This window comes from Anguilla rostrata, chromosome 17 (assembly GCF_018555375.3).
Source record: "Anguilla rostrata isolate EN2019 chromosome 17, ASM1855537v3, whole genome shotgun sequence".
Taxonomy (NCBI): domain Eukaryota; kingdom Metazoa; phylum Chordata; class Actinopteri; order Anguilliformes; family Anguillidae; genus Anguilla; species Anguilla rostrata.
The window spans coordinates 17,946,027-17,966,176 of NC_057949.1; the positions used below are offsets into that span (position 1 = coordinate 17,946,027).

Sequence of the window (20,150 nt, forward strand, 5' to 3'; positions counted from 1 at the left end):
ATTTTAGATTTATTATTTTTTTCACTTTGGGGCTCCATTTGGGGCAGGGAATCCTGGGAAATGCATCCAACTCTTTGCTTTCTAAGTGACAACAGACAGGCTACCTGATGCACTCCAGATGGCTCTAAGACTAATCCCTATAGCACCGTGTGCAGCTGGAGTCGGTGTTCAGGTGTGGACAAGGGGTATTAAAGCACTCCAGTCTAAGCAGTGTTCAGGGCTGTACAGAGGGTGTTAAGGCATTTCAGTCTCCACCAGCCTTTTTCTCTGCTTTACACAGCTGCAACATCTCTTTCTCATTTTCTCTCTCTTTCCCTCTCTCTCTCTCTCTGTCTCTCACACACATACACACACAGTGTTGTCTTTCTACTCCTGATGTGAGAGTACAAATCTGTCGGTAGTAGCCATTGCAACCAAAATAAGCACAAGGAAGATGTTGCCTTTTTACCATTTGCATGAGAGCAGTGAGTGATGAGGGGACGGGGTGGGGCTAGGAAGCTAGGCGAGGGTTGGGGTGCGGCTTGGGAGAACATCCTGCATAGCAGGATTGGTTTTAACCGGCGCCGGAGACTTCTCTGTGAGAGTTGCCATAAATGCAGTGCCAGTGTTAGCTGGAAGTGCTAAACCTTCATAATACTGGATGCCAACTTCCCTGTGCGACTCGTGGTGCCCATTTTCTGCCCCTTTTTAAATCACGATAAAGGGATTAAAAGGGATTTGTTGCGCATAAAATTAACCATAATTTCACTGCTGCAAGTTGAGCATGTGTCTGTGTGTTTTTAGGCTGGCTCCTTTAGCCGGCTGTGTGGGTGTGTGTGTGCATTCGTACGTGCGTACCTGCATGTGTGTGCACGCACAACTGTGAAAATGTGTGTACGTGTGTGTGTGTGTGTTTATGTCTGCGTGTGTGTGTATTCAGCAGATAAGTGCTCCATTACTGTAGCCTCACGCTGTGTGATTATCAGTATTTCTGCACTCCACACTGCTACTGTCCCAGTCGTTTCTTTAGCCTGTCATTTCACAACCCCTAACGCCATGCTGTCATTGTTCTGTAACCCGACAATCTCTGCCTTTGTCGCCATGGTAGCTCCTGTGTCAAAGACCTGACCATCCAGCATTCCTACAAATGGGGGGTGTGACTACAGCGATGGCACTGATTCACTGAAAGGCCTCAAGGCTAATGATAAACTATACGGATAAAATAAAATTAAATATGATATGCTTGAGTAGATATTTCAGTTGTACTTTATTAAAATGATATCCTGTCTTTCTTACCTGAACGAAGGTGTCTTCATAGTGCACAGATCACTCACAAAAGTTCTGTTTTTTCTTTTCTTCTGAGAGAATATAAGTAATATTTAATTTATTATAAATGTATGAATATAGTTCTACATAAATAAATGAAGTATTTAATGGTATGTATTATCCAGTACAGCATTAGGTATTCAAATTGAATTGCAGGAAAAAAAAATGCATTTCTTCTTTTATAATTATGTGTGTTCCAAAAAAAAATGTAAAATATCTAATATTTTTTTGTTATGAGAGCTTCTTTACTGCAGTATGCTTGGCTATGACTGGTCATTGTGTAAGTACTCATGCTGACCTCTTCGATTAAGTTTTTTTATGCATTTCTTTTTGTAATTATATTTGTGCCTTGCTTTTGTTTGTTTGTTCTTTAGTTACTGCAGGGTGCTTTTCTGTGCATTCAGAAGAATGTAACTTATGTACTGAAGCTGGCCTGTCACTGAGTCTTCACAAACACCTGTGGCTGTGGTTGCTGTAGGAACGCCTCCTGGTGCAGGTGGGCATTGCTTTCCTCCCTTCCACAGTAGTGAACTGGGGTCACACCTGGTCTGCCCCACCCTGCCTCGTCCTGCCCCACCCTGCCCAGTGTAACAGCTATGCATCCCTACATCGTGGCCACGCCTTCACTCCCTGTGTATTTAACTGGGTGATGTCATGCTGATGTCAGAATGACCTTTTTAAACATTGTTTTCCACATTTTTGTTCATACTAATAATATTAATAAAGATGCTGATGTTGGTGGTTATTATTATTATTATTATATTATTAATTTTTCATTACTTTCTTGGAGATGAAGAAATAGTACAAAAGCAAATGGGTGTTGTCTTTTTTTGGAAGAAAACATTTTAATTTTATCTTCACACAAAAGAGTTGAAGAAACAAAAAGACATTTGGGGAGAGCAGGGTGTGTGCGGCCCGTGTGTTCTGTGTTCGGTCTCCAGTGCTGCCGTTGACATGTATGATTACCTGCTGTGACTGGCGATGGGACAGTGGTGTGCTTGCAGTGACTGCTCAACAGCCATCTGCTCCAAATAAATGTTCTGTACCAACAGGAAGATGTCAAACGTCTCATTCCACCCTGCCTTTCTCCATGTTTGTATGGTGCAGAATAAAATACATTGAGCCTGTATTTATGGTGTGTGTGCATCTATGCAACGTGTGTTTGTGTGTGTGTGTGTGTGTGTGTGCACGTACGTTTGTGTGAGATGGAAAGAGTGCTATCTCAGTTGTAACAGGCAGGACAAGGAAGAATTGAGCATTCTTTGTGGAGCTCTGTTGTACAGCCAAGCACACTCAGCCCTACTGCAGTTCATTTGCGCCCCCTGCTGTCTGTGTTGCAGTGCTGCAGTTAGTCAGTGGAGGAACATATGAAGTTCTCACGCTTCCTGCATACACACATTCTCCCCTGTACTCTACAGCACAAGGACACATATATTACTCCTGGCGGGGTCCCCCCAATACATACTTCTGCCACTTTACCCACTGTCTGCTATATTGCAAATTCCCTAATTGCCATTTCTACCCTCTCTTCGAGAGCGCTTCAAGAGTCGTCTGGTCTCCCCACCTCCCCCACCTGCGGTCCAGCCCCTCTTTCGTCATTGCCTCCACCCTGCCCATATCTGTCGCCACCTGCTGCTCCCTATCACCGCCACCCGGCCCCACCCATCATTTGAGCCACATCATAAACCCTATAAAACTGACTGACATATTGGTCACCAGTCGGCACGCTGAGCCGACCAGATGAGGATGGGTTTCCCCCTTGAGCCTGGTTCCTTCCAAGGTTTCTTCCCATCTGCCACAGGGAGTTTTTCCTTGCCACTGTTGCCTTAGGCTTGCTCCTGTGGGGGTTTAGGCCAGGGTTATCTGTAAAGCGTATTGTGACAACTGCTGTAAAACACGCTATACAAATAAAATTTTATTGATTGATTGATTGTCATACCTGAGGGTATATGTCATAGATCTGTGGGGGAGAGTGGGAGAGTGGGAGGGAGGAAAAGAGAGAGATAGTGAAGCACCAAAGCTGGCAGCTGGGAGTCATCAGTCCATCGCTATGGCAACAGGAAAGTGGCCAACTACACCACCAGTCAGTGGGAAGGGATAAGCTTCACCCATAAAACACCCCACATCTTAAAGGAGAGTCACACTGTAAAACACCCCCTGCTCAGGATGTCTCTCCTTTGAAATCCCATGGAAACACACACAGACACGTTTGCGTATACACAGGCACATACACACACACCCTTCTTTGAGAGAGGTTTGACATTTGAGAGAAGAATGCAAAACCTTACAAAGTACAATGGGGTCATGCTGCTAATTGAAACTGCACAATATAAAAATGACAAGGTTTCTCGAGGGCACACAATCAAGTATAACAAAGCTAGTACTTATGATAGCCTTATTGTGGACTACTGTTATCATGGGGGCCGGAAAAAATAAAGAGGCAGAAAGTTAGGGAGAGGAAGTGAGAATGGAAAAGACAGACATATGTTCGGTATTTCATGTCTATAGTTCCTCTCATAAGAATTAAAGAGATGTCACTGGCAATACAAATCAACACCAATTTACTTGAGTATAAAAAAATGATTCTGCGCCTCTCTGCTCAGCCAGTTTTCTACAAAGCCTGTGTTTGCTGGGTGAGTTGTGTGCTTGCTAATTCTCTTAACTTTTGAACCCAAAATAATATATAAATGCATTAAAATAACACAATGATATGGGAAATGAGCTTTAGGTGTATGGACACACTCCACTGAACCTTCTGTGAGGCTCTGTCGACATTCTGTAGTCATGCATGTCTGCAAATAAACCATTACATACTTTTCTTAGTTGTGTTTCCTGAAAAACACAACTGATGCTCGCAGTGGCAGGATTCCTGTAATAGAAATGGAGGGTGTGTCCCTGCAAACTGATGCTTTCCTCCAGTTATAGTTACTCACTCAGGCCTGGATTGGATCAACATTTGGCCTTAACTTTAACTCTCAACTAAGTCCAATGTTGCTTGTTTCCCCCATTAAACATGGTTTAAGAAAATAAGTTTTGGTGACCACTGAGCTGTGATTTGCAAAGGGAAAAAAATTAACTACAGTCAAAGTCAAGGTTAAGCCAAATTATATTTTGAATCCTGCAAGGCTATTTGAATCCCACAAGGCCGTTTATTTTAATCCTGTAGATCCTGTTTGTTTGGACAAAAAATGCCGAAAACAACGAATATTACTGGAAAAGGGTTTGTTTAGTTTCGTTTTCCTCAAACTCGCTTACACCTCCCATCCTGAGCTGTTAACGCTCTGAGCCAATCATGGCACTGCGTTTCGACTATGTCTAGAACGCATTCTCTCTGTGTGGACATTAATGCGAAAACCTGAGCTCATACGTCGGTAATCACGGTTGGTATTCTTGCTGCGAGGAAGGAAAATCGTCGGTACTTTGGGTAGGTAGACTCGGTTAGCATATATCAATAATGACCGAAACACTGAGAATGCACCAGCAAATAATCTCAGGAATTCCAGCTATTTGCTAATTGCCAATTGCTAATTCCAGTTTCATAGCGGGGTTACACATTTTAATTGTGTATTTTCACAAATCAGGAAGCGGTAGGGATTTTATATAGGTGTTTCATCAGGTTTATAAAAAGTCTCCATGGAAAGCTACAATTTCGTTGCTCTGTTCTGACGCAGTTATTTATGTCGAATTGTTTCCCGTTGGTCTGCTAATAGCTGAGTAGAAACTGAAAATCTCCTCTGACTTCGGTCTGTGATGCCACACTGTATTCTGTTCTTTTTCAAATGTTCGATTTGGGCGACAGAAGAAAAGCACTGAAAGTCTGAAACGGACACAGCCATGGACGATTGTGGTCGGGTATCCAAATGTTTCGTAATCCTGTTCAACATCGTTATTGCCGTAAGTATTATAATTTATATTTACAAGCTGCAGTCTTTTTTAGTTATCGAAATTTGCTCAGTTGTAATTGTGTAGGCCAATATGATTTTAATATCAGAAATCACGTGTAAATCGAACATTATTTTGTTCTAGTTCTAGTTTATAGGATGTTCAGCTATGGTATTTGTACTATTTACGCCTATTTACCTGTCCCCGAACATCAACAGATAATTGAGCTTGGCACACATGTGCGTATAAAAAAGGAAACGCTTGTAGGCATGCAGTTACTGTGGTGTGCGGACGTCACTGCTTGTGTTCGTAGTTGTTCAACAAACGGAAGTATGTGCACCTGTATGCGGTTCTGAGGGTTGAAGACAAACTGCTAGGATTTTTCTTTTTTTTCTTTTCTTTTTTTTTTTGAAGTAGGGGCGGGGGAGACCGGGGGCAATTGTAACAATTTGTGGTTTTGATGTCATTACTCAAAAACCTCTTGAACTATTTGGATACAATTTTTATGTAGGTAACTTGTATCTGTGTTCTACTTGTTAACAGTCATCAAATGTTTTTACACGCAATGTTAGAGTAACAATATTGATTGAAACACTAGACGTCAAATGTTACATCTGCCCCCATGTGCGGGGGCGATTGTAACAGCATATGGGGGCAATTGTAACAACACACATAATACCTTCATATAAATACCAAGGACCACAATAAACTCCCAAGAATATTTATATAGTTAAAGCAATTTAATATTCATTGAACAATTAATTCCAGTTTAATTAAAACAGTATGATCATATAATTATACAAATATAAAACCTATAACCAAGTTATAAAAAAAAAACAACAACTGAGAAGGAGAATTCATAACGACATAGGGAAAGACAACCGCGGTGCTAAGAGAATCCGACTGCACTTACACTAGGCTACGTAATTATGCGACGGCGGATGTTATTGAGGTGGGTCTGCCGTGGTGAAATCACAATGTTCCGAAGATGGACTACTAAAAGCGCATTTTAGATACTTCGCGTTCTTACCATTTTGTTTCATGCAGGCTATATAAACGTGGACAACCCGGTGAAAAATATTACTTCATTACCAAGGTTGTTATTGAAATAAAAAAAGAAATATAGGCTACCAGTCACAAAAGTGAAACGAAATGGTTGTCACATTGAGAATAGTTGCTCATGCTCACCCTCCTGTCCACTCATATTTATCGACATGAGTCCAAATTAGTATGATTGTATGAAAATAATTGTTACATTTATGCAAGATAGGCATAACATGTTAGGCCTACAAATCTACTACTGTACATATCATTCTTAAGTTTCAAACATGTTGAATTAAAAACATCATCTGGCTAAAAACGTCTCATATCCCTTTTTCTTGAAAGTCAGACTTCTGTGTTATGGTTAATATGCTGATTATGATCTGATTATAAGCCTTTGCATATAATAGCTTAAGAACCACCATACAACTCAGTCATGTTGATCGTTTGTTTTCATGAACGACCGAATGGTGCGTCGCTTTAAATGTTGCTGCCGCAAGGAACTGTGGGGCGGCATTATCTTTGCCGCCCCACAGCATTGCAGCACCTTTCCTTAGCATTTAGAGAATTCAACCAGCTCTTATCATGGCTGCCACTTAAATACTTCTGGGTCATTTCACTCAGTTAGGAACCTTCCTAAGCAAAAAAGACTATTCGGATGCAGCCATTCTCTACTCCCTCTGTCTCTGTCAAATTCAAGTCAAATAGAAGTTATTTTTAATGAATGTTTGCCTCTCTCTCTCCCTCGCTTGCTCTTTCTCGCACAGATTGTTGGCTTTGTGATGTTGGCTTTGGGTTTGTGGTTGAGATTCAGCTCACAGACACAGGGATTCTTCGACATTGATCTCAACACAAAGCAGTTTGTCATTGGTACTTATTCACTTATTTCTTTTCTGAACCACTTCTCTTGTTCATTGTTTTTTTAAATTGTTTGTTTGTTTTTTTTAAAGTCTGACGAAAATTTGTCGTCACATGAAAATCGGATGTGAGCAAACTTTGTCTTCCTCTCTCTTTTACTCTGCTCTCTCTCCATCTCTTTATCTCTTGCTTGCTCTCGCTCTTTATCTCTCTCTCTCTTTCGGCGCACCTCCCTCTCGCATCTCTTTCTCAGGAGTGACAGTGCTCATTGCACTGGGAATCATCCTGCTGATCCTGGCTGTTCTCGGACACTGTGGAGCCTGCAGTGGGAGCAAGGGTGCCCTGACAGCGGTATGGAGAAATAGTTTGGGGTTGCAGTTATATTTTACAGGCATGGTAGCATACATATTTAATTAGTTTTTGCTCACTTAGCACAGCTTATATTGTGCTATATAATATATACACACTACGTGGACAAAAGTAAGTGGCCACCTGAACATCAGACCCATATGTGCTTGTTGAACATCTCATTCCAAAACCATGGGCATTAAAATGGATTTAGTCCCCCCCCTTTGCTGCAATAACAGCCTCCACTCTTCGGGAAGGCTTTCCATTATATTTTGGAACATGACCATGGGGATTTGCTTCCATTCAGCCACAAGATCATTAGTGAGGTCTGGGCACTGATGTTGGGCGATAAAGCCTGGCTTGCAGTTGCCATTCCAATTCATCCCAAAGGTGTTCGAAGGGGTTGAGGTCAGGGCTCTATGCAGGCCAGTGAAGTTCTTCCACACGAAATTCGGCAAACCATTTCTTTATGGACCGCTTTGTGCGTGGGGGCATTGTCATGCTGAAACAGGACAGTTCGTTTCTCCATCTCTCCATACATTTTCACCCTTCCACAGGGCAGGAGGGAGGCCTATGTTTTCTTAAAGTTCAGATGTACATGTGTTTTGGCTCCTGAATATTGTGAGTATTGTGGGTGTAACTGTATTGTGGTTGCACAGTTCCTGTTTTGTCGATGAATAATCTCCCATCCTGTGACACGTGTTATGACCGTGTGATTCTGGAGCGGGGTGGGAAAGTCCAGGGGTCAGAAAGTAGAAGTCCTGCCATGTGTTCCTTCAACTCATGAACTGACAGCTGATTTCATTGAATAGCTCTGGCTGGCAGATGAATCTGCTGGCTGAGGAAGTTTGCTTATTAATAAGTGTGATTGGAACAAAATACTGGGGAGGTATTTTACTTTCTGAAACTGGATTTTCCACCTACATTACATTTACATTACAGGCATTTAGCAAACACACTCTTCCGGACTTACACAACTTTTACATAGCATTTACATTGCATCCATTCGTACAGCTGGATATGTACTGAAGCAGTGCAGGTTAAGTACCTTGCTCAAGGGTACAACGGCAATGCCCTACCCAAGAGTAGAACCTGTGACCTTTGGGTTGCGAGACTAGTTCCTTACCCATTGTACTATACTGAACTGTCACCGGACACACAGCACCTATGGTCTGGAGATGGTTATGATGCGGTCAGTCGCACCTTTTCCATGTCCTTTTACAGTGTGCGTGTATTCTTCATCGTGACCTTTGAAGATTTCTTTCTGAACTGATAACGCGGACACGTGGATCCTCAGTGCTGATCGTAATTCGTTTTGGTTTTAATATTCCCAGTATGCCTCCCTGCTGGGTGTTCTTGCTGGCGTGTTCATCGCTGCCGGAGTCCTGGCCTACATAAACAGCCATGAGGTGAGAGTGCTAGAGAGAGCGAGAGCAAGAGAGAGCTTACTAAATAACTGTAGATATGTCTGTATGTCTGTAGCAGGAATGAGTGGCTCTAAGGCCTCTCCTACTAATCCTCTGAATGCTGTAAATCCTGGAAGACCTATCTGTCATGCAATAGACACAGCCAACATCCTTTTCACTAAAAATAGTCAAATGCATAATTAATTTTTTTTGTTGTGTATAGCTTGTAATGGGAAATTGTTACACTTCCTCAACTATAGAGGGCAAAATTGTGCCATGGATAGTGGATCGTATGGTATTTGCCACCAGTTATATCGAGGTAACTGGGCTGCTTGCTCTTCTGATAAACTCCCTCCTCCAGAGATGTTGTCTGACTTCACCGATGTGTAAATGAGGACAACAGCAAGCATCAGTACTTAAAAATCTAAAAAAAAAAAACTTGCCTAGAAAACGAATAGTGATTGTATAGATATAGAATTTAAAATTTATATAAACCAGCATCTACCTGGATTTATTGATCGGCTGTAGAGCTGATTGGCTGTGGAGTTGAGTGGCTGTAGAGCTGATTGCCTGTAGAGTTGATCGGCTGTAGAGCTGATTGGCTGCGGAGCTGATTGGCTGTAGAGCTGATCGGCTGTAGAGTTGATTGGCTGTAGCACTGATTAGCTGTATAGTTGATTGGCTGTAGAGCTGATCGGCTGTAGGGTGTTGAGCGTTTTTTGTTTTTTTCTGTGCAGGTGGGACGGCAGCTTGCAGAGTTCTACAAGACTGTGTACCTACAGTACCTTAACAAAGGGGACCCGGGTTTGGCCGCCACCCTGAAGCTCTTCAACAATGCGGTAAGCACCCCAAGCCATCCTGTACCCCTCTAACAGCACACTTACAAAACTGCACACTACCTTCAAACTGCGAAAAGCCTCAATTCCTGCTTACCTGCAGGGACCTGTCAGCTGCAACACAGAGAATGCAACTGTGTAACACGGGTGTACGTCACTGTATGCGTGTTACACAAAACCACAAACCCACACACACACACACAGATGCAGCAGTGGTGCACAGCTTTCTGTGGTGCACAGGTCACTGTAACTGAAGAAACAATCTGCATGTATGCAAACAGCATGACGCCTCCATCTCACTGTTCTTCCTGCTGTCTGTCAGCTGGACTGCTGTGGGATTGGGGTGCCACTGGAGGCCTTGATCCAAGACACTTGCCCCAAGAAAGATTTCATTAGCCTCTTCACCACGGCTGTGAGTATCTGATTTCTGTCCATTCTTTGTTTTCGAACGCTGAAATCTTTTTCCGGAAGTTTCCGTTTGAGAGACCACAAGTTCTGTCTGCAGGGGCTATGTGGTTATACAACTGTCCGTTTGCTGAAGTCACGTGGTTATACATCTGTCTGTGTGCATGAACCACACAGTTATATCTCTAAATAACCACAAAGGCGAGGATATTTTCCTAAACCTAAACAGATTTCTAGTGTAGGTAAATGGCTGTTTTAAAGGTAAGATGGTGGTGGTCTGTGTGAGATACACTAGTCTCGCCCACAGAAACTGTATGTAGTTCTTATTTGCCACACTCAAGTTTTCTATATCACATTCAAGTATCAGAATTATAATTTAGTGTCTAAGTGTTTAAATTACAAGACATGTAATCAATGTTTTGTCTGTAATGCTTTCAGTAATTTAATAGTTACTAATGACATGTAAATTGCTTTCTCTCCCCAGTCCTGCCCTAACGCGATTCAAACCCTGTTCGATACAAATGCCCCGCTGGTTTTGGGGTGTTTCATCGGAATATCAATTGTGATGGTACGGCACTGCACCCTTTCTAGTCCACTGAAGGGTTTGGGGTTCAGTAGTAAGGGTTTGGGGGTGAGCAGTGAGGGCTCAGGGTTGATGATTCAGGGGTGAGCGATCAGGTATGAGGGTAAGGATTCAGTGGTGAGCAGGGAGCATTCAGGATTCCGGGGTGAGAGTTCAAGGGTGAGTGGTGCATGTCCGGGCTGAGGGGTAAGTTCAGGGTGAGGGTTCAGGATTCAGGGGTGCGGGGACTGTTGAAGGGAAGGGGAGCCCATGAGTCATAGGAAGAACAGAATCTGAAGAAGCCCTTAACTGAAAATAAAGTTATAGAGAAGAGAAAAATTAGCATTGACAATTAACAGATGCCTGTTTCCCTCTCCTCCCTCTGTTCTTTGTCCTGCTTCTCTCTCCTCTCCTTCATTTCTCCCTTGTATCTTCTCCTGTCCTCTCTCTCAGGTTTTTACTTCCTTCTGTTCCTGCATCCTCAGTGCAGCGATCTCTCGCTCCCTCTCCTCTGCCTTTAATGCATACACACGTATCCCCGCTATGCCCCCTGCTCAGTACGGCTCCGTACCCTATGGAGTGTAGAACGTACCCAATCCCCCCCCAGTGATCCTTATGGAAATTAAATATACTGCCAATAGATTGTAAATATGCAGATTGTTTGATAATATAATGATGAGTGTATTCCACAGCTGATTATGACAGTATATTTTATTTCAATATATTGCAGTTTATATTTCCCTAAGGGGGTGTGGCCTGTCTCCGTTTTCTTTAACACTGCATCCCATCCTGTAACCAGGACGTAATCGAGCAACTGTAACTGCTCCTCCTGCTCACCTCCTTCTCACCTCGTGCTCTGTGTTCTCAGCCTGATCTGTGTGCTCCTGTAACCCCTCCTCTTGTTTTTGGGGAGTTTTCTTTGAAGGTATAGAATTTGGGCTTGGGGGTTTTTCATTTGCGTTGACGTGACTGTGGGGGAGCGCCATTTCTGTTCCTCTGTCTATACTACTCTTGTTTCCTCCCCCACCCTCCCACACAGATCTGTGCCCTGGTGTGCTGCAGCATCTTGAACAAGCAGATCACGAGGTTCCACCAGCCAGTTTCCACCTACTACTAACCTAACCGGCCATGCTCTGCCAAGGGGCGGTGGCTCCAGTGCACCCTGCACAGCCATTCAGTTCTTTTCACACCGGTGATGCTGCTGATGCTGCCCTGTGATTGGAGCTCATGCAAAGGGACCGTCTGCACATGGCTCAGAAGATCTCCTCCTTTAGTTGATAGGCTTTTTTATTGATTGTATGTTTCTGCGGTCAGCACGTTCTCCTGCCTGTGCGTACTGAACGTTTGTACCGCTAACGGTTCTTTTTCTAGTTATGCTGCTTCAGCGCAAAAGGGAACATTCCATATACAGCCAGCTTGTGCATGAATGAACCGGAGTGGTTAACCTGGCACTATAAATCATGTACATGTACAACTGGTATATTTTTTCAATTAGTTTCTAACTCACACATACGTTTGCAATGTGCAAATGTGTCTTTACACTGGGTAAGTGGCACATAATTCGCTGGCATTTGCAGTTTTATTAAATCTTTTTTTGAGTGCAAACCTTCTGAGTGCAAACAATGTTGGTAGAAGAATTTGTTAAGTTCAGGCCCATTTGGTTATATCAGAAATAAAAACAAATGACAGTTTGTAAAACACGGGCTGAGACCCAGATATTGTCAACCATCTCTTTCATTAATCAAGTGCAGCTAAGTTCAGTTGATTTTTTTTAAGTTAAGTGCCTTAGTTCTGTCTTCTCTGTCATGAACAGCATCATGTGATGGGTATGATACTTCAGAAATGACAAATGAGAGATCTCTACTTATGTGACCAAAATGATTATATGCTTTGAGTTATTCAGCTGGTTTTACGTATGACATTGTCTTGTTTGCTCTTCAGACATGTTTAAATTGCTTTTTTATATCTTGCATTTATGTATGCTGGTGTTTTTGTTACAAGAAAATTTGGGTTGAAAGTTTTAAAAGTAAATGTTATCCAGACAGGTTTTGTGCACTGTGATTATTGCTTTGGATATTCTCAACAACAATCTGGAAAGATTGTAACCAATAAGAATAAAGTAGAATGGGATAAAAGGCTTTTTTAAAATAAACCATGACCATTTTTCAAGCATCAATAATGCCTAAGGAGAATAAACCGCATGGGACACAGTGTTAGACACAGTAAGCATTTACAAATCTGAATTTTGCCTTACCTTAATACCTGAATTTCACTGGCTGCTGTCATCATTGCAGAGCATTAGAAATTCACACAAGTAAACTCAAGATTCCTGAGGGCCACGGTGTCTCTTGTATTCCTCTTTTGTTGCTTTAATTTTTATAGGACAGGAGTGCAATTCACAGACACAGCAGACCTTCATGACATGAGTTTGAGACCCCTGGTCTAAATATTCAGAGCTTTGGAAAGCTGTAGCGTACTGCTTCCCTCTCGTGGACGTTCTGTGTAATTGATCCATGCTTCGTGTTCAGGGCAAGGCAAAAGACGCGGTTGATTTTCACTTCAGGTGTGAAACCCCGTTAACCATTCACAATCGCGACCTGGGGTGATATTATGTGCACGTGGGTCTAGACAAAGCACAGATTTAAAGAGCATGGCAGGGCACTTGAAACAGAGAAGACAATCTGTAATTCAACTCGGTTTTTTTTAAATCACATTTTATAGGACTTTCAAGTGTATGAACTTTCAAGTGCAGAGGACCTGTGCTAACTTCGTAAAACAGATAGGAGCCACAGTCTGGCAGGCAAAGTGGCACATGCAGCGACACAGCTTTCAAACACTTCAGTAAGAACGCAGAGCGGAAATGTACCCTGTAGTCCACCGCAGTGATCACATGGCACGCGCATCTGCCCCGTCTCTTCAGCTATTGAGTACAATCAAAACAAAAAACCAACGCAGCAATGTAGGAATAAGCCACGGGCGCTGCATCACTCCTCCCTCCACTCCACCACTCTCTCTCCCTCTCCCTCTCCCTCTTTCTCTCTCGTCGCCTTGACAACAGAAAGGGGCCTGTCTACTGAGTCGAGCAAAGGGAGACATTGGTACCCAGGTGAGTCACATCATGGCTTATGTCTATACGATATCGCAGTCACAGTGTACGGTGTGATATCGGGCTGCTCATCCGTTTTCGGACGGCATTCGTTTTTAAAATGGTGCGATGCTGAGGCGGATACATTGCGATACTAATAATAGGCTATAGTTGGTGGAGCATATTTGTAAAAATAAAACTAACAGATCGGTAAGTTCGATGTTCCTATGTAGAGTATTACATTTTAACTCAAATGCATGTAAAAAGGATATTTTCTTTGCAAAAGAGACGACGGACAGAAACGTCCATTAGAGAAATGCATATTAGTGATCTGGGAGAGCAAGCCATTCGATAGGAGAAAATACAGACCAGACGTGCATCGCTCCATGGGCTGTGCGCAGTATGTACATTGCGGGGCAAAATGTGGTGTTGCAACGTGTCTAAAGGGCTGTAGTGACCCCTGCGTTTCTCTCAGTAGCGTGTTGCCGCTATAGTAAACTACTGGAAATTGTATCGTTATTCTAAGGGTGTGTGTGCGTGTTTGTGTGGAAGTGAGACAGTCTGTGTAATGTCAGTGTAATGTACAGTAAAATGTCAGTGTAATAATCTGTGTTTGATGTCAGTCGGTGAGCTTTGTGTCAACTCCTTTCTCTTTCCTGTAGCCATGTCAGAAATGGCCCCTCCAGAAGTGAGACCCAAACCAGCAATCCCAGCCAAACCTTCACATGCCGTCCCCCCCCCTGCCTCAACCCTCAGCTCACCAGGGTCAGGGGGAGGGCCCCCATTCACATTGCTGGGATACATAGGGATTGACACCATCATCCAGCAAATGAGGAAAAAGACCATGAAGGTGGGGTTTGACTTCAACATCATGACAGTGGGTAAGTAAAAGGTGTTTGTGACCAAGTTCTTATCTCTGACCAATGAACAGTGAATATAGCAGTGATGTAGCCTGGCTCCGCCCTGCGCAGGTCACAGTGGTCTGGGAAAATCCACCCTGGTGAACACTCTCTTCAAGTCCCAGGTCAGCAGAAGGAGCTCTGCATGGACTTTCGAGAAGATCCCCAGGACCGTAGAGATCAAGAGTGTGTCCCATGGTAAGAGAGGGAGAGAAGGACGAGACATGGAAGAGAAGGAGGGATAGAGAGAGGGGAAGGAAAGTGATTGAGATTGAGACTGACAGGGGAGAGAAGGAGAGCAAGAAATACTCGTGGTGAGAAAGAGAGATAGACAGTGGACAGGAGAGAGAGGAAATAATTTTTTTAAAGCTGATTGGCAGCCTTCATATTTATATTGTGTTGTATGTATGAGTGTATGTGTAGTGTGGTATCAGTGGGAGGAGTTGGCTGGTAAGACTGCGCTTGTACGAGTCGCATTCGATTGGTAAGTGCTTGTACGACATTGTAGTAGCTGTAAATGGTGTACGTTTTGTTAATGTGTGTCGAATGTGTATGTATGTGTAGTGAGTGTAGCGTGTGTGACGTGTGTTAATGTGTATGATGTGTTAATGTGTGTATAGTGTATGTAGGATATTTTATGTGTGTAGTGTGTTGTGTGAGTAACGTGTATAATGTATATGTATTTAGTGTGTGTAGTGTGAGTAGCATGTCTGGTCTATATGTATATAGCACTTGTAGTATGTGTTATCTGTGTAACACTGTAAGGTGGAGTGTGTGTAGTACAGTAGGTGTAGTGTATGTAGTGTGTCTACTGTGTGTAAAGTGTATAATGTGCATAGAGAATTGTGTTTGTAGTGTGTGTAACATGTGCAATGTGTGAATCTCAGTGATTGAGGAAGGTGGGGTGAAGATGACGTTAACTGTAATCGACACTCCAGGCTTTGGGGACCAGATCAATAACGAAAACTGGTGAGGAAATTAGCGTATTTGCGTGTGTGTGTGTGTGTACACGTGTGTGTTTCTGTTTGTTCCATCACATACAAAATAGTTTACATGCTGTTCTATCACATACAGAATAGTTTATGCTGTTAATTTGGCAGTAAGCTTGCTGGTGATACTCCTTCAGTGCCACTGCATTTGATGTGCATATGGAGACGTACTGTATGTGAGATCATATTTGCTTGCCCGCTGCAGCTGGGAGCCAGTCTCTAAGTACATCAGTGAGCAATATGAAAAGTTTCTCAAGGAGGAGATGAACATCGCCCGTAAGAAACGCATCCCAGACACCAGAGTCCACTGCTGCCTGTACTTCATCTCTCCTACTGGACACTCGTAAGTACACACACACACACACGCACATGTGCACACACACACACACACACGCACACATCCACACACACCGGGCTGCAGCCATGAATTCTCAGGTTTGGCAGAAAATATATCGGGAGGGTCCCAATATATTTTGTAACAAATTGAAAATAGATACGTCCCTTATCGTGGCCCCCCCTCAGCCCGGGTCAAAGTGAGTTGAACTGCAAATTAAATGCACCTTTTAAAAAGTCAAGGAGTTTCTGTTGTCTGTCCGTCTGTCTGTCCTGGAGCTTCAGTGCTTGTGGTTGGAGAGCAATACTGAGTCATATGCAGGAAACAGGAGAAACAAAACTGAATAATATTCCCCGACTGTTTCTGCAATGTTGTGGCTAAAATGCAATATTCAAGAGACATTCAAGCAACCAGAGAAATGTGCACACTGGGAAAGTTTACCCGCACTGTCCAGACATTCTGAGAATGTTCTGAGAATGAAGAATTGCTTGCTGTACAGTTGCTGTGGTGAATACCAGAGCTGCCTGCCGTGTGTCTGTCCGTCTCCCTAGTCTGAGACAACTGGATGTGGAGGTCATGAAACGGCTGAGCACCGTGGTGAACGTCGTCCCTGTCATTGCCAAGTCTGACACTCTGACTCCTGAGGAGAAGAACGAGTTCAAACAAAGGGTGAGAGTAGACATGTCTGTGGAAGAGGACTGGGGGGAGGGGGCATAGGTCCATCATAGAATTACAGGTTCTTCCACAGTATATGGATGCCCAAAGTGTCACCATTCTTGACTTGTGATTTTTTGTGAAAAATTTAGAGCTGTTCTGACAATATTTACCTACACAACGATAGCAAAATATAACAATAACTTTGCAGAAATATAGAAATATATTGCGAAATATATCAATTGTCACCACTTCTCCTTTGTCTCCTGGTTTAAGGTGCGAAAGGAGTTGGAGACGAGCGGCATAGATTTTTACCCTCAGAGAGAGTTTGACGAGGACATGGAGGACAAGAACGAAAACAACAAGATCAGGGTAAGCGTTCTGTTCCATCTTTCCCTGTGAGACAGGAAGCAGTGCTGCATGAGGGCTTGTAACGTCTTAGCGGCAGGTTTGATTGCCAGATGGCACCATCGCCCGTGGTACTTAACCTGAATTGCTTCATTAAACATCCAGCTGTATACATGGATTGTATGTAAGCAAACATATGCGGTGTCTGTTAAATAACCTAAAATGTCATTATTACATAATTCAGTAATTATAACCCCCTCACAGGAGGCCATGCCCTTCGCAGTGGTGGGCAGTGACAGAGAGTACCAGGTGAACAATAAACGTGTTCTGGGAAGGAAGACCGCCTGGGGAGTGGTTGAAGGTAAGCATTTAGCATGTTTAGCATCAGGAAGCCCTTTATCCTGGACATACCAAAGCACCACACAAATCGCCTCATTCAGAAGCCAGCTCACACTTTAGGATGCATGCATGTAATAGGGGTTGGCCAGGGTTCTGTTTTCTTCTTAAGAATCTAATATATTGTGAAGTACGCTGTTCCCATCACTGGTATGTTTTTATTTTTTATTTTTTTGCCAAAGTATATATTATGTGAATATTTGTCATATTTACTACTTTGTGGCATAACAATATGTTGGAGTGAAATATTACAGTTTTATTCTGTATATATCCCAGATGTTCAGGAGAGATGATCTAACTGTCTCTTAGGAAAAGCATGATTTATTCTGCAACTACACACGAGTTGTGTCATAGCACACACACACACACACACACATTGTGAATAATTGTGAATCAGAGGCCAACACGTGTTATGTCAACTTGAACACACACACACACACACACAATACAGTGAATTAGTGTGAAGTAATCATCCTGCAACCATCCTGTTTCTTTTCCTTATTCTAGTTGAAAACCCTAATCATTGTGAATTTGCCCAGTTGCGAGATTTTCTGATCAGGTAAGGTGACTGACTCAAAGAACATACTAAGTGCAGCACCCTGGTGGATAACATGTACACTTTCACGTCCTTGTCTTTTTGAGTTGTGATTGTCTTATGATGGTCTTGAGTTCAAATACTGACAGCACAGCCAGTCTATCATTTAACAATACCTTCTTTATTTTTGGCACCACCAGATCTCACCTGCAGGACCTTAAGGAAGTTACTCACAACATTTACTATGAAACATACCGAGCCAAGAGACTCAATGACAATGGGGGGCTCCACCCTCTAACCTGTCCAGCACCTACTGGTGTATCTGAAAGCAATGTGTGAAGAGAGAGGCAGAGGGTGAGGAAGGGGGAGTGTCTGAGAGAGAGAGATTGAGACAGAGACAGAGACGGAGAGGCGGGGGGACGAGTATCTTATCCTCCATTAAAGATAATGACCAATTAACTGTATAAAAGTAAAAAGACTGGATTACATTTTTTCAAGTTTAAGAGCATCAAGTGGTCTCAGTCCACTGTATGTATTGAGGTGTGGATTGCAACTGAATTCAGTTTGATGCCAGTATATTTTTCATTCTCAGAGTATTTCTCAGTATTTCAGGTGTATATAAGACTAGAAAGATCTATTTCTACCTTTCCCTGAGTTACCTCATTACTTATATTTTCCAACATGTCGTGGTTTACACCAGCACTTCATTTATTACACCACGGCAGCTAAACTCTTTAGTGGAGGTTGTATGCAGACTTCCCCCGTTTTTCATAATTTTTCAATTAAATAAATGTCATATCAAATAAATTATCAATCTGTTAAGTCATTTAGGGCAGAAGTTGTCATGAAATCCTGAAGCAAATTGGCCCACTGAAGTAAAGTGTGGTCGGTCATTGATTACACATGAGGCTAATGCAAGTCTTTCACAACATACAGAACTGTGCTTTAGCTCATTGCTGTTTACTGTTCTGACTCGTGCAGTTGATTGGTCATAACAGCTGTTTATGACGGGCTAATGTGATGTTACATAGAAAATGAGTTGAGTTAGTGTTTTGAAAGCATTTGATTTTTCAGAATTTGCTCTGTAGAAAATCAATACTGTCAATGTCTTGCAAAAATGTATTTCTTCACAATATGATGATACTAATGCACATATGTGATTGCTTAGTATGTTTCTTTTATGTCCAAAGGGTATTTTGTTTGTCATCTGCATTTTTAAAGTGTTTTTTCTGCAAATAAATTAGAATACTTGATTTATTATTGTGTGTTGTAAAAACAGGATGCATGCCATAAACTTTTATTTTTCCCTTTATGTAAATGTGCTAGGTCACTTTATATGAATGCTGGTGCCTACATTATACTTTAGAATGTATTTTTATCTGGATGAATATCAATTCAATAGCCAAATGTTTCTCCCCTTTTCACTCTTAATAGGTAAATCAAAATCTCAGTATGTTGTGGATTGTAAATATGACTTAGTGGAAATAGTCATTTTTAAATTGATTTATTACTGTTGTATTTCTTGTCAGCATGTCTGGAAGCACTATTTATTTCTGTTCTGGGTCCAAAAATACTTATTGTGACATTGAACTCATTTACTGAAAACTAGCTAGTGATAAGTAAGGCATGATGTAAAATTGACTGCCAAATCATTTTCAGAAAGATGCCATGTCACATGCAACACAAACTGCATTTCGCCTTTTTTGCATCAGTGCACTGTATATTTTTTCACTGCAATAAATGTTAAGGTACTGTTCAGTCCATTGGATGTTTCTCTCAGTATTTGCTATCACACTTGATATTCATCTGCTATATAGTAACTTATGAGCCCCTAAAATCGGGACTCTTAAATATGACTCCTTTTTTCCAGTGGTGATCCCCTGCTCTTTCCTCAAATTGCCACAAATGTTGTACCATCTCATGTCAGATCTCTACTGCCATTTTCCCATATCTGTCAACGGATTTGAGAAGTTATTGTAGTTACCACGATGCATTTTGCTAATGATTTTTTGTAAAGTGGCGATTAATCTTACACCTCATAAATAAATAAATAAATAAATAAATAAATAAATAAAGGATATTCCCCTTTAAAATGTGTTGTTATATCGTGGTTCATTTTTGTTGTTGGCACTACATATTTGTTAAATCCGGGCGTTGGAAAAACGTAACTGTTGTCATATTATCTGAAGTACATAGTCCGCCAGTATGTGTGTTTACAAGCGCTTTGCAAAAAACAATGCTTAAAAAATGTGGAGAGGTGGAGCGGA

At 42.1% G+C, this 20,150-nt stretch overlaps 3 protein-coding genes across 6 annotated transcripts in view; all 3 read left to right on the forward strand.

Moving 5' to 3' along the window:
- The window catches only part of LOC135243417 (caskin-1-like), a 67,879-nt gene extending 63,150 nt beyond the window's left edge, over window positions 1–4,729 (forward strand). Inside the window, 1 exon segment of the mRNA XM_064315223.1 lies at window positions 1–4,729. This exon segment is cut by the window's left edge and continues 786 nt beyond it. The gene's annotated coding sequence lies outside the window, so the exon portion shown is untranslated.
- Window positions 4,578–12,687, forward strand: zgc:65811 (uncharacterized protein LOC393524 homolog). 3 transcript variants are annotated; one of them, XM_064315232.1, is made up of 9 exons: window positions 4,578–4,729; window positions 5,105–5,199; window positions 6,996–7,098; window positions 7,340–7,437; window positions 8,769–8,843; window positions 9,578–9,679; window positions 9,999–10,088; window positions 10,566–10,649; window positions 11,097–12,687. In XM_064315232.1, the coding sequence occupies exons 2-9, from the start codon at window positions 5,140–5,142 to the stop codon at window positions 11,226–11,228; spliced, it is 744 nt and encodes a 247-aa protein (XP_064171302.1). In that variant the 5' UTR covers window positions 4,578–4,729; window positions 5,105–5,139; the 3' UTR covers window positions 11,229–12,687. The 3 variants fall into 3 exon arrangements, with proteins under 3 accessions (XP_064171302.1, XP_064171304.1, XP_064171303.1); XM_064315234.1 differs by having other exon boundaries at window positions 4,580–4,729; window positions 11,683–12,687; XM_064315233.1 differs by having other exon boundaries at window positions 4,614–4,729; window positions 5,108–5,199.
- Window positions 12,688–12,838: 151 nt separating this feature from the next.
- Window positions 12,839–19,646, forward strand: LOC135243419 (neuronal-specific septin-3-like). Of its 2 annotated transcripts, none has more exons than XM_064315230.1 (10): window positions 12,839–13,749; window positions 14,391–14,609; window positions 14,700–14,825; window positions 15,515–15,596; window positions 15,822–15,959; window positions 16,502–16,619; window positions 16,881–16,976; window positions 17,217–17,313; window positions 17,856–17,907; window positions 18,084–19,646. In XM_064315230.1, the coding sequence occupies exons 2-10, from the start codon at window positions 14,393–14,395 to the stop codon at window positions 18,220–18,222; spliced, it is 1,065 nt and encodes a 354-aa protein (XP_064171300.1). In that variant the 5' UTR covers window positions 12,839–13,749; window positions 14,391–14,392; the 3' UTR covers window positions 18,223–19,646. The 2 variants fall into 2 exon arrangements, with proteins under 2 accessions (XP_064171300.1, XP_064171301.1); XM_064315231.1 differs by lacking the exon at window positions 12,839–13,749 and adding an exon at window positions 13,756–13,938.
- The last annotated feature ends 504 nt before the right edge of the window (window positions 19,647–20,150 follow it).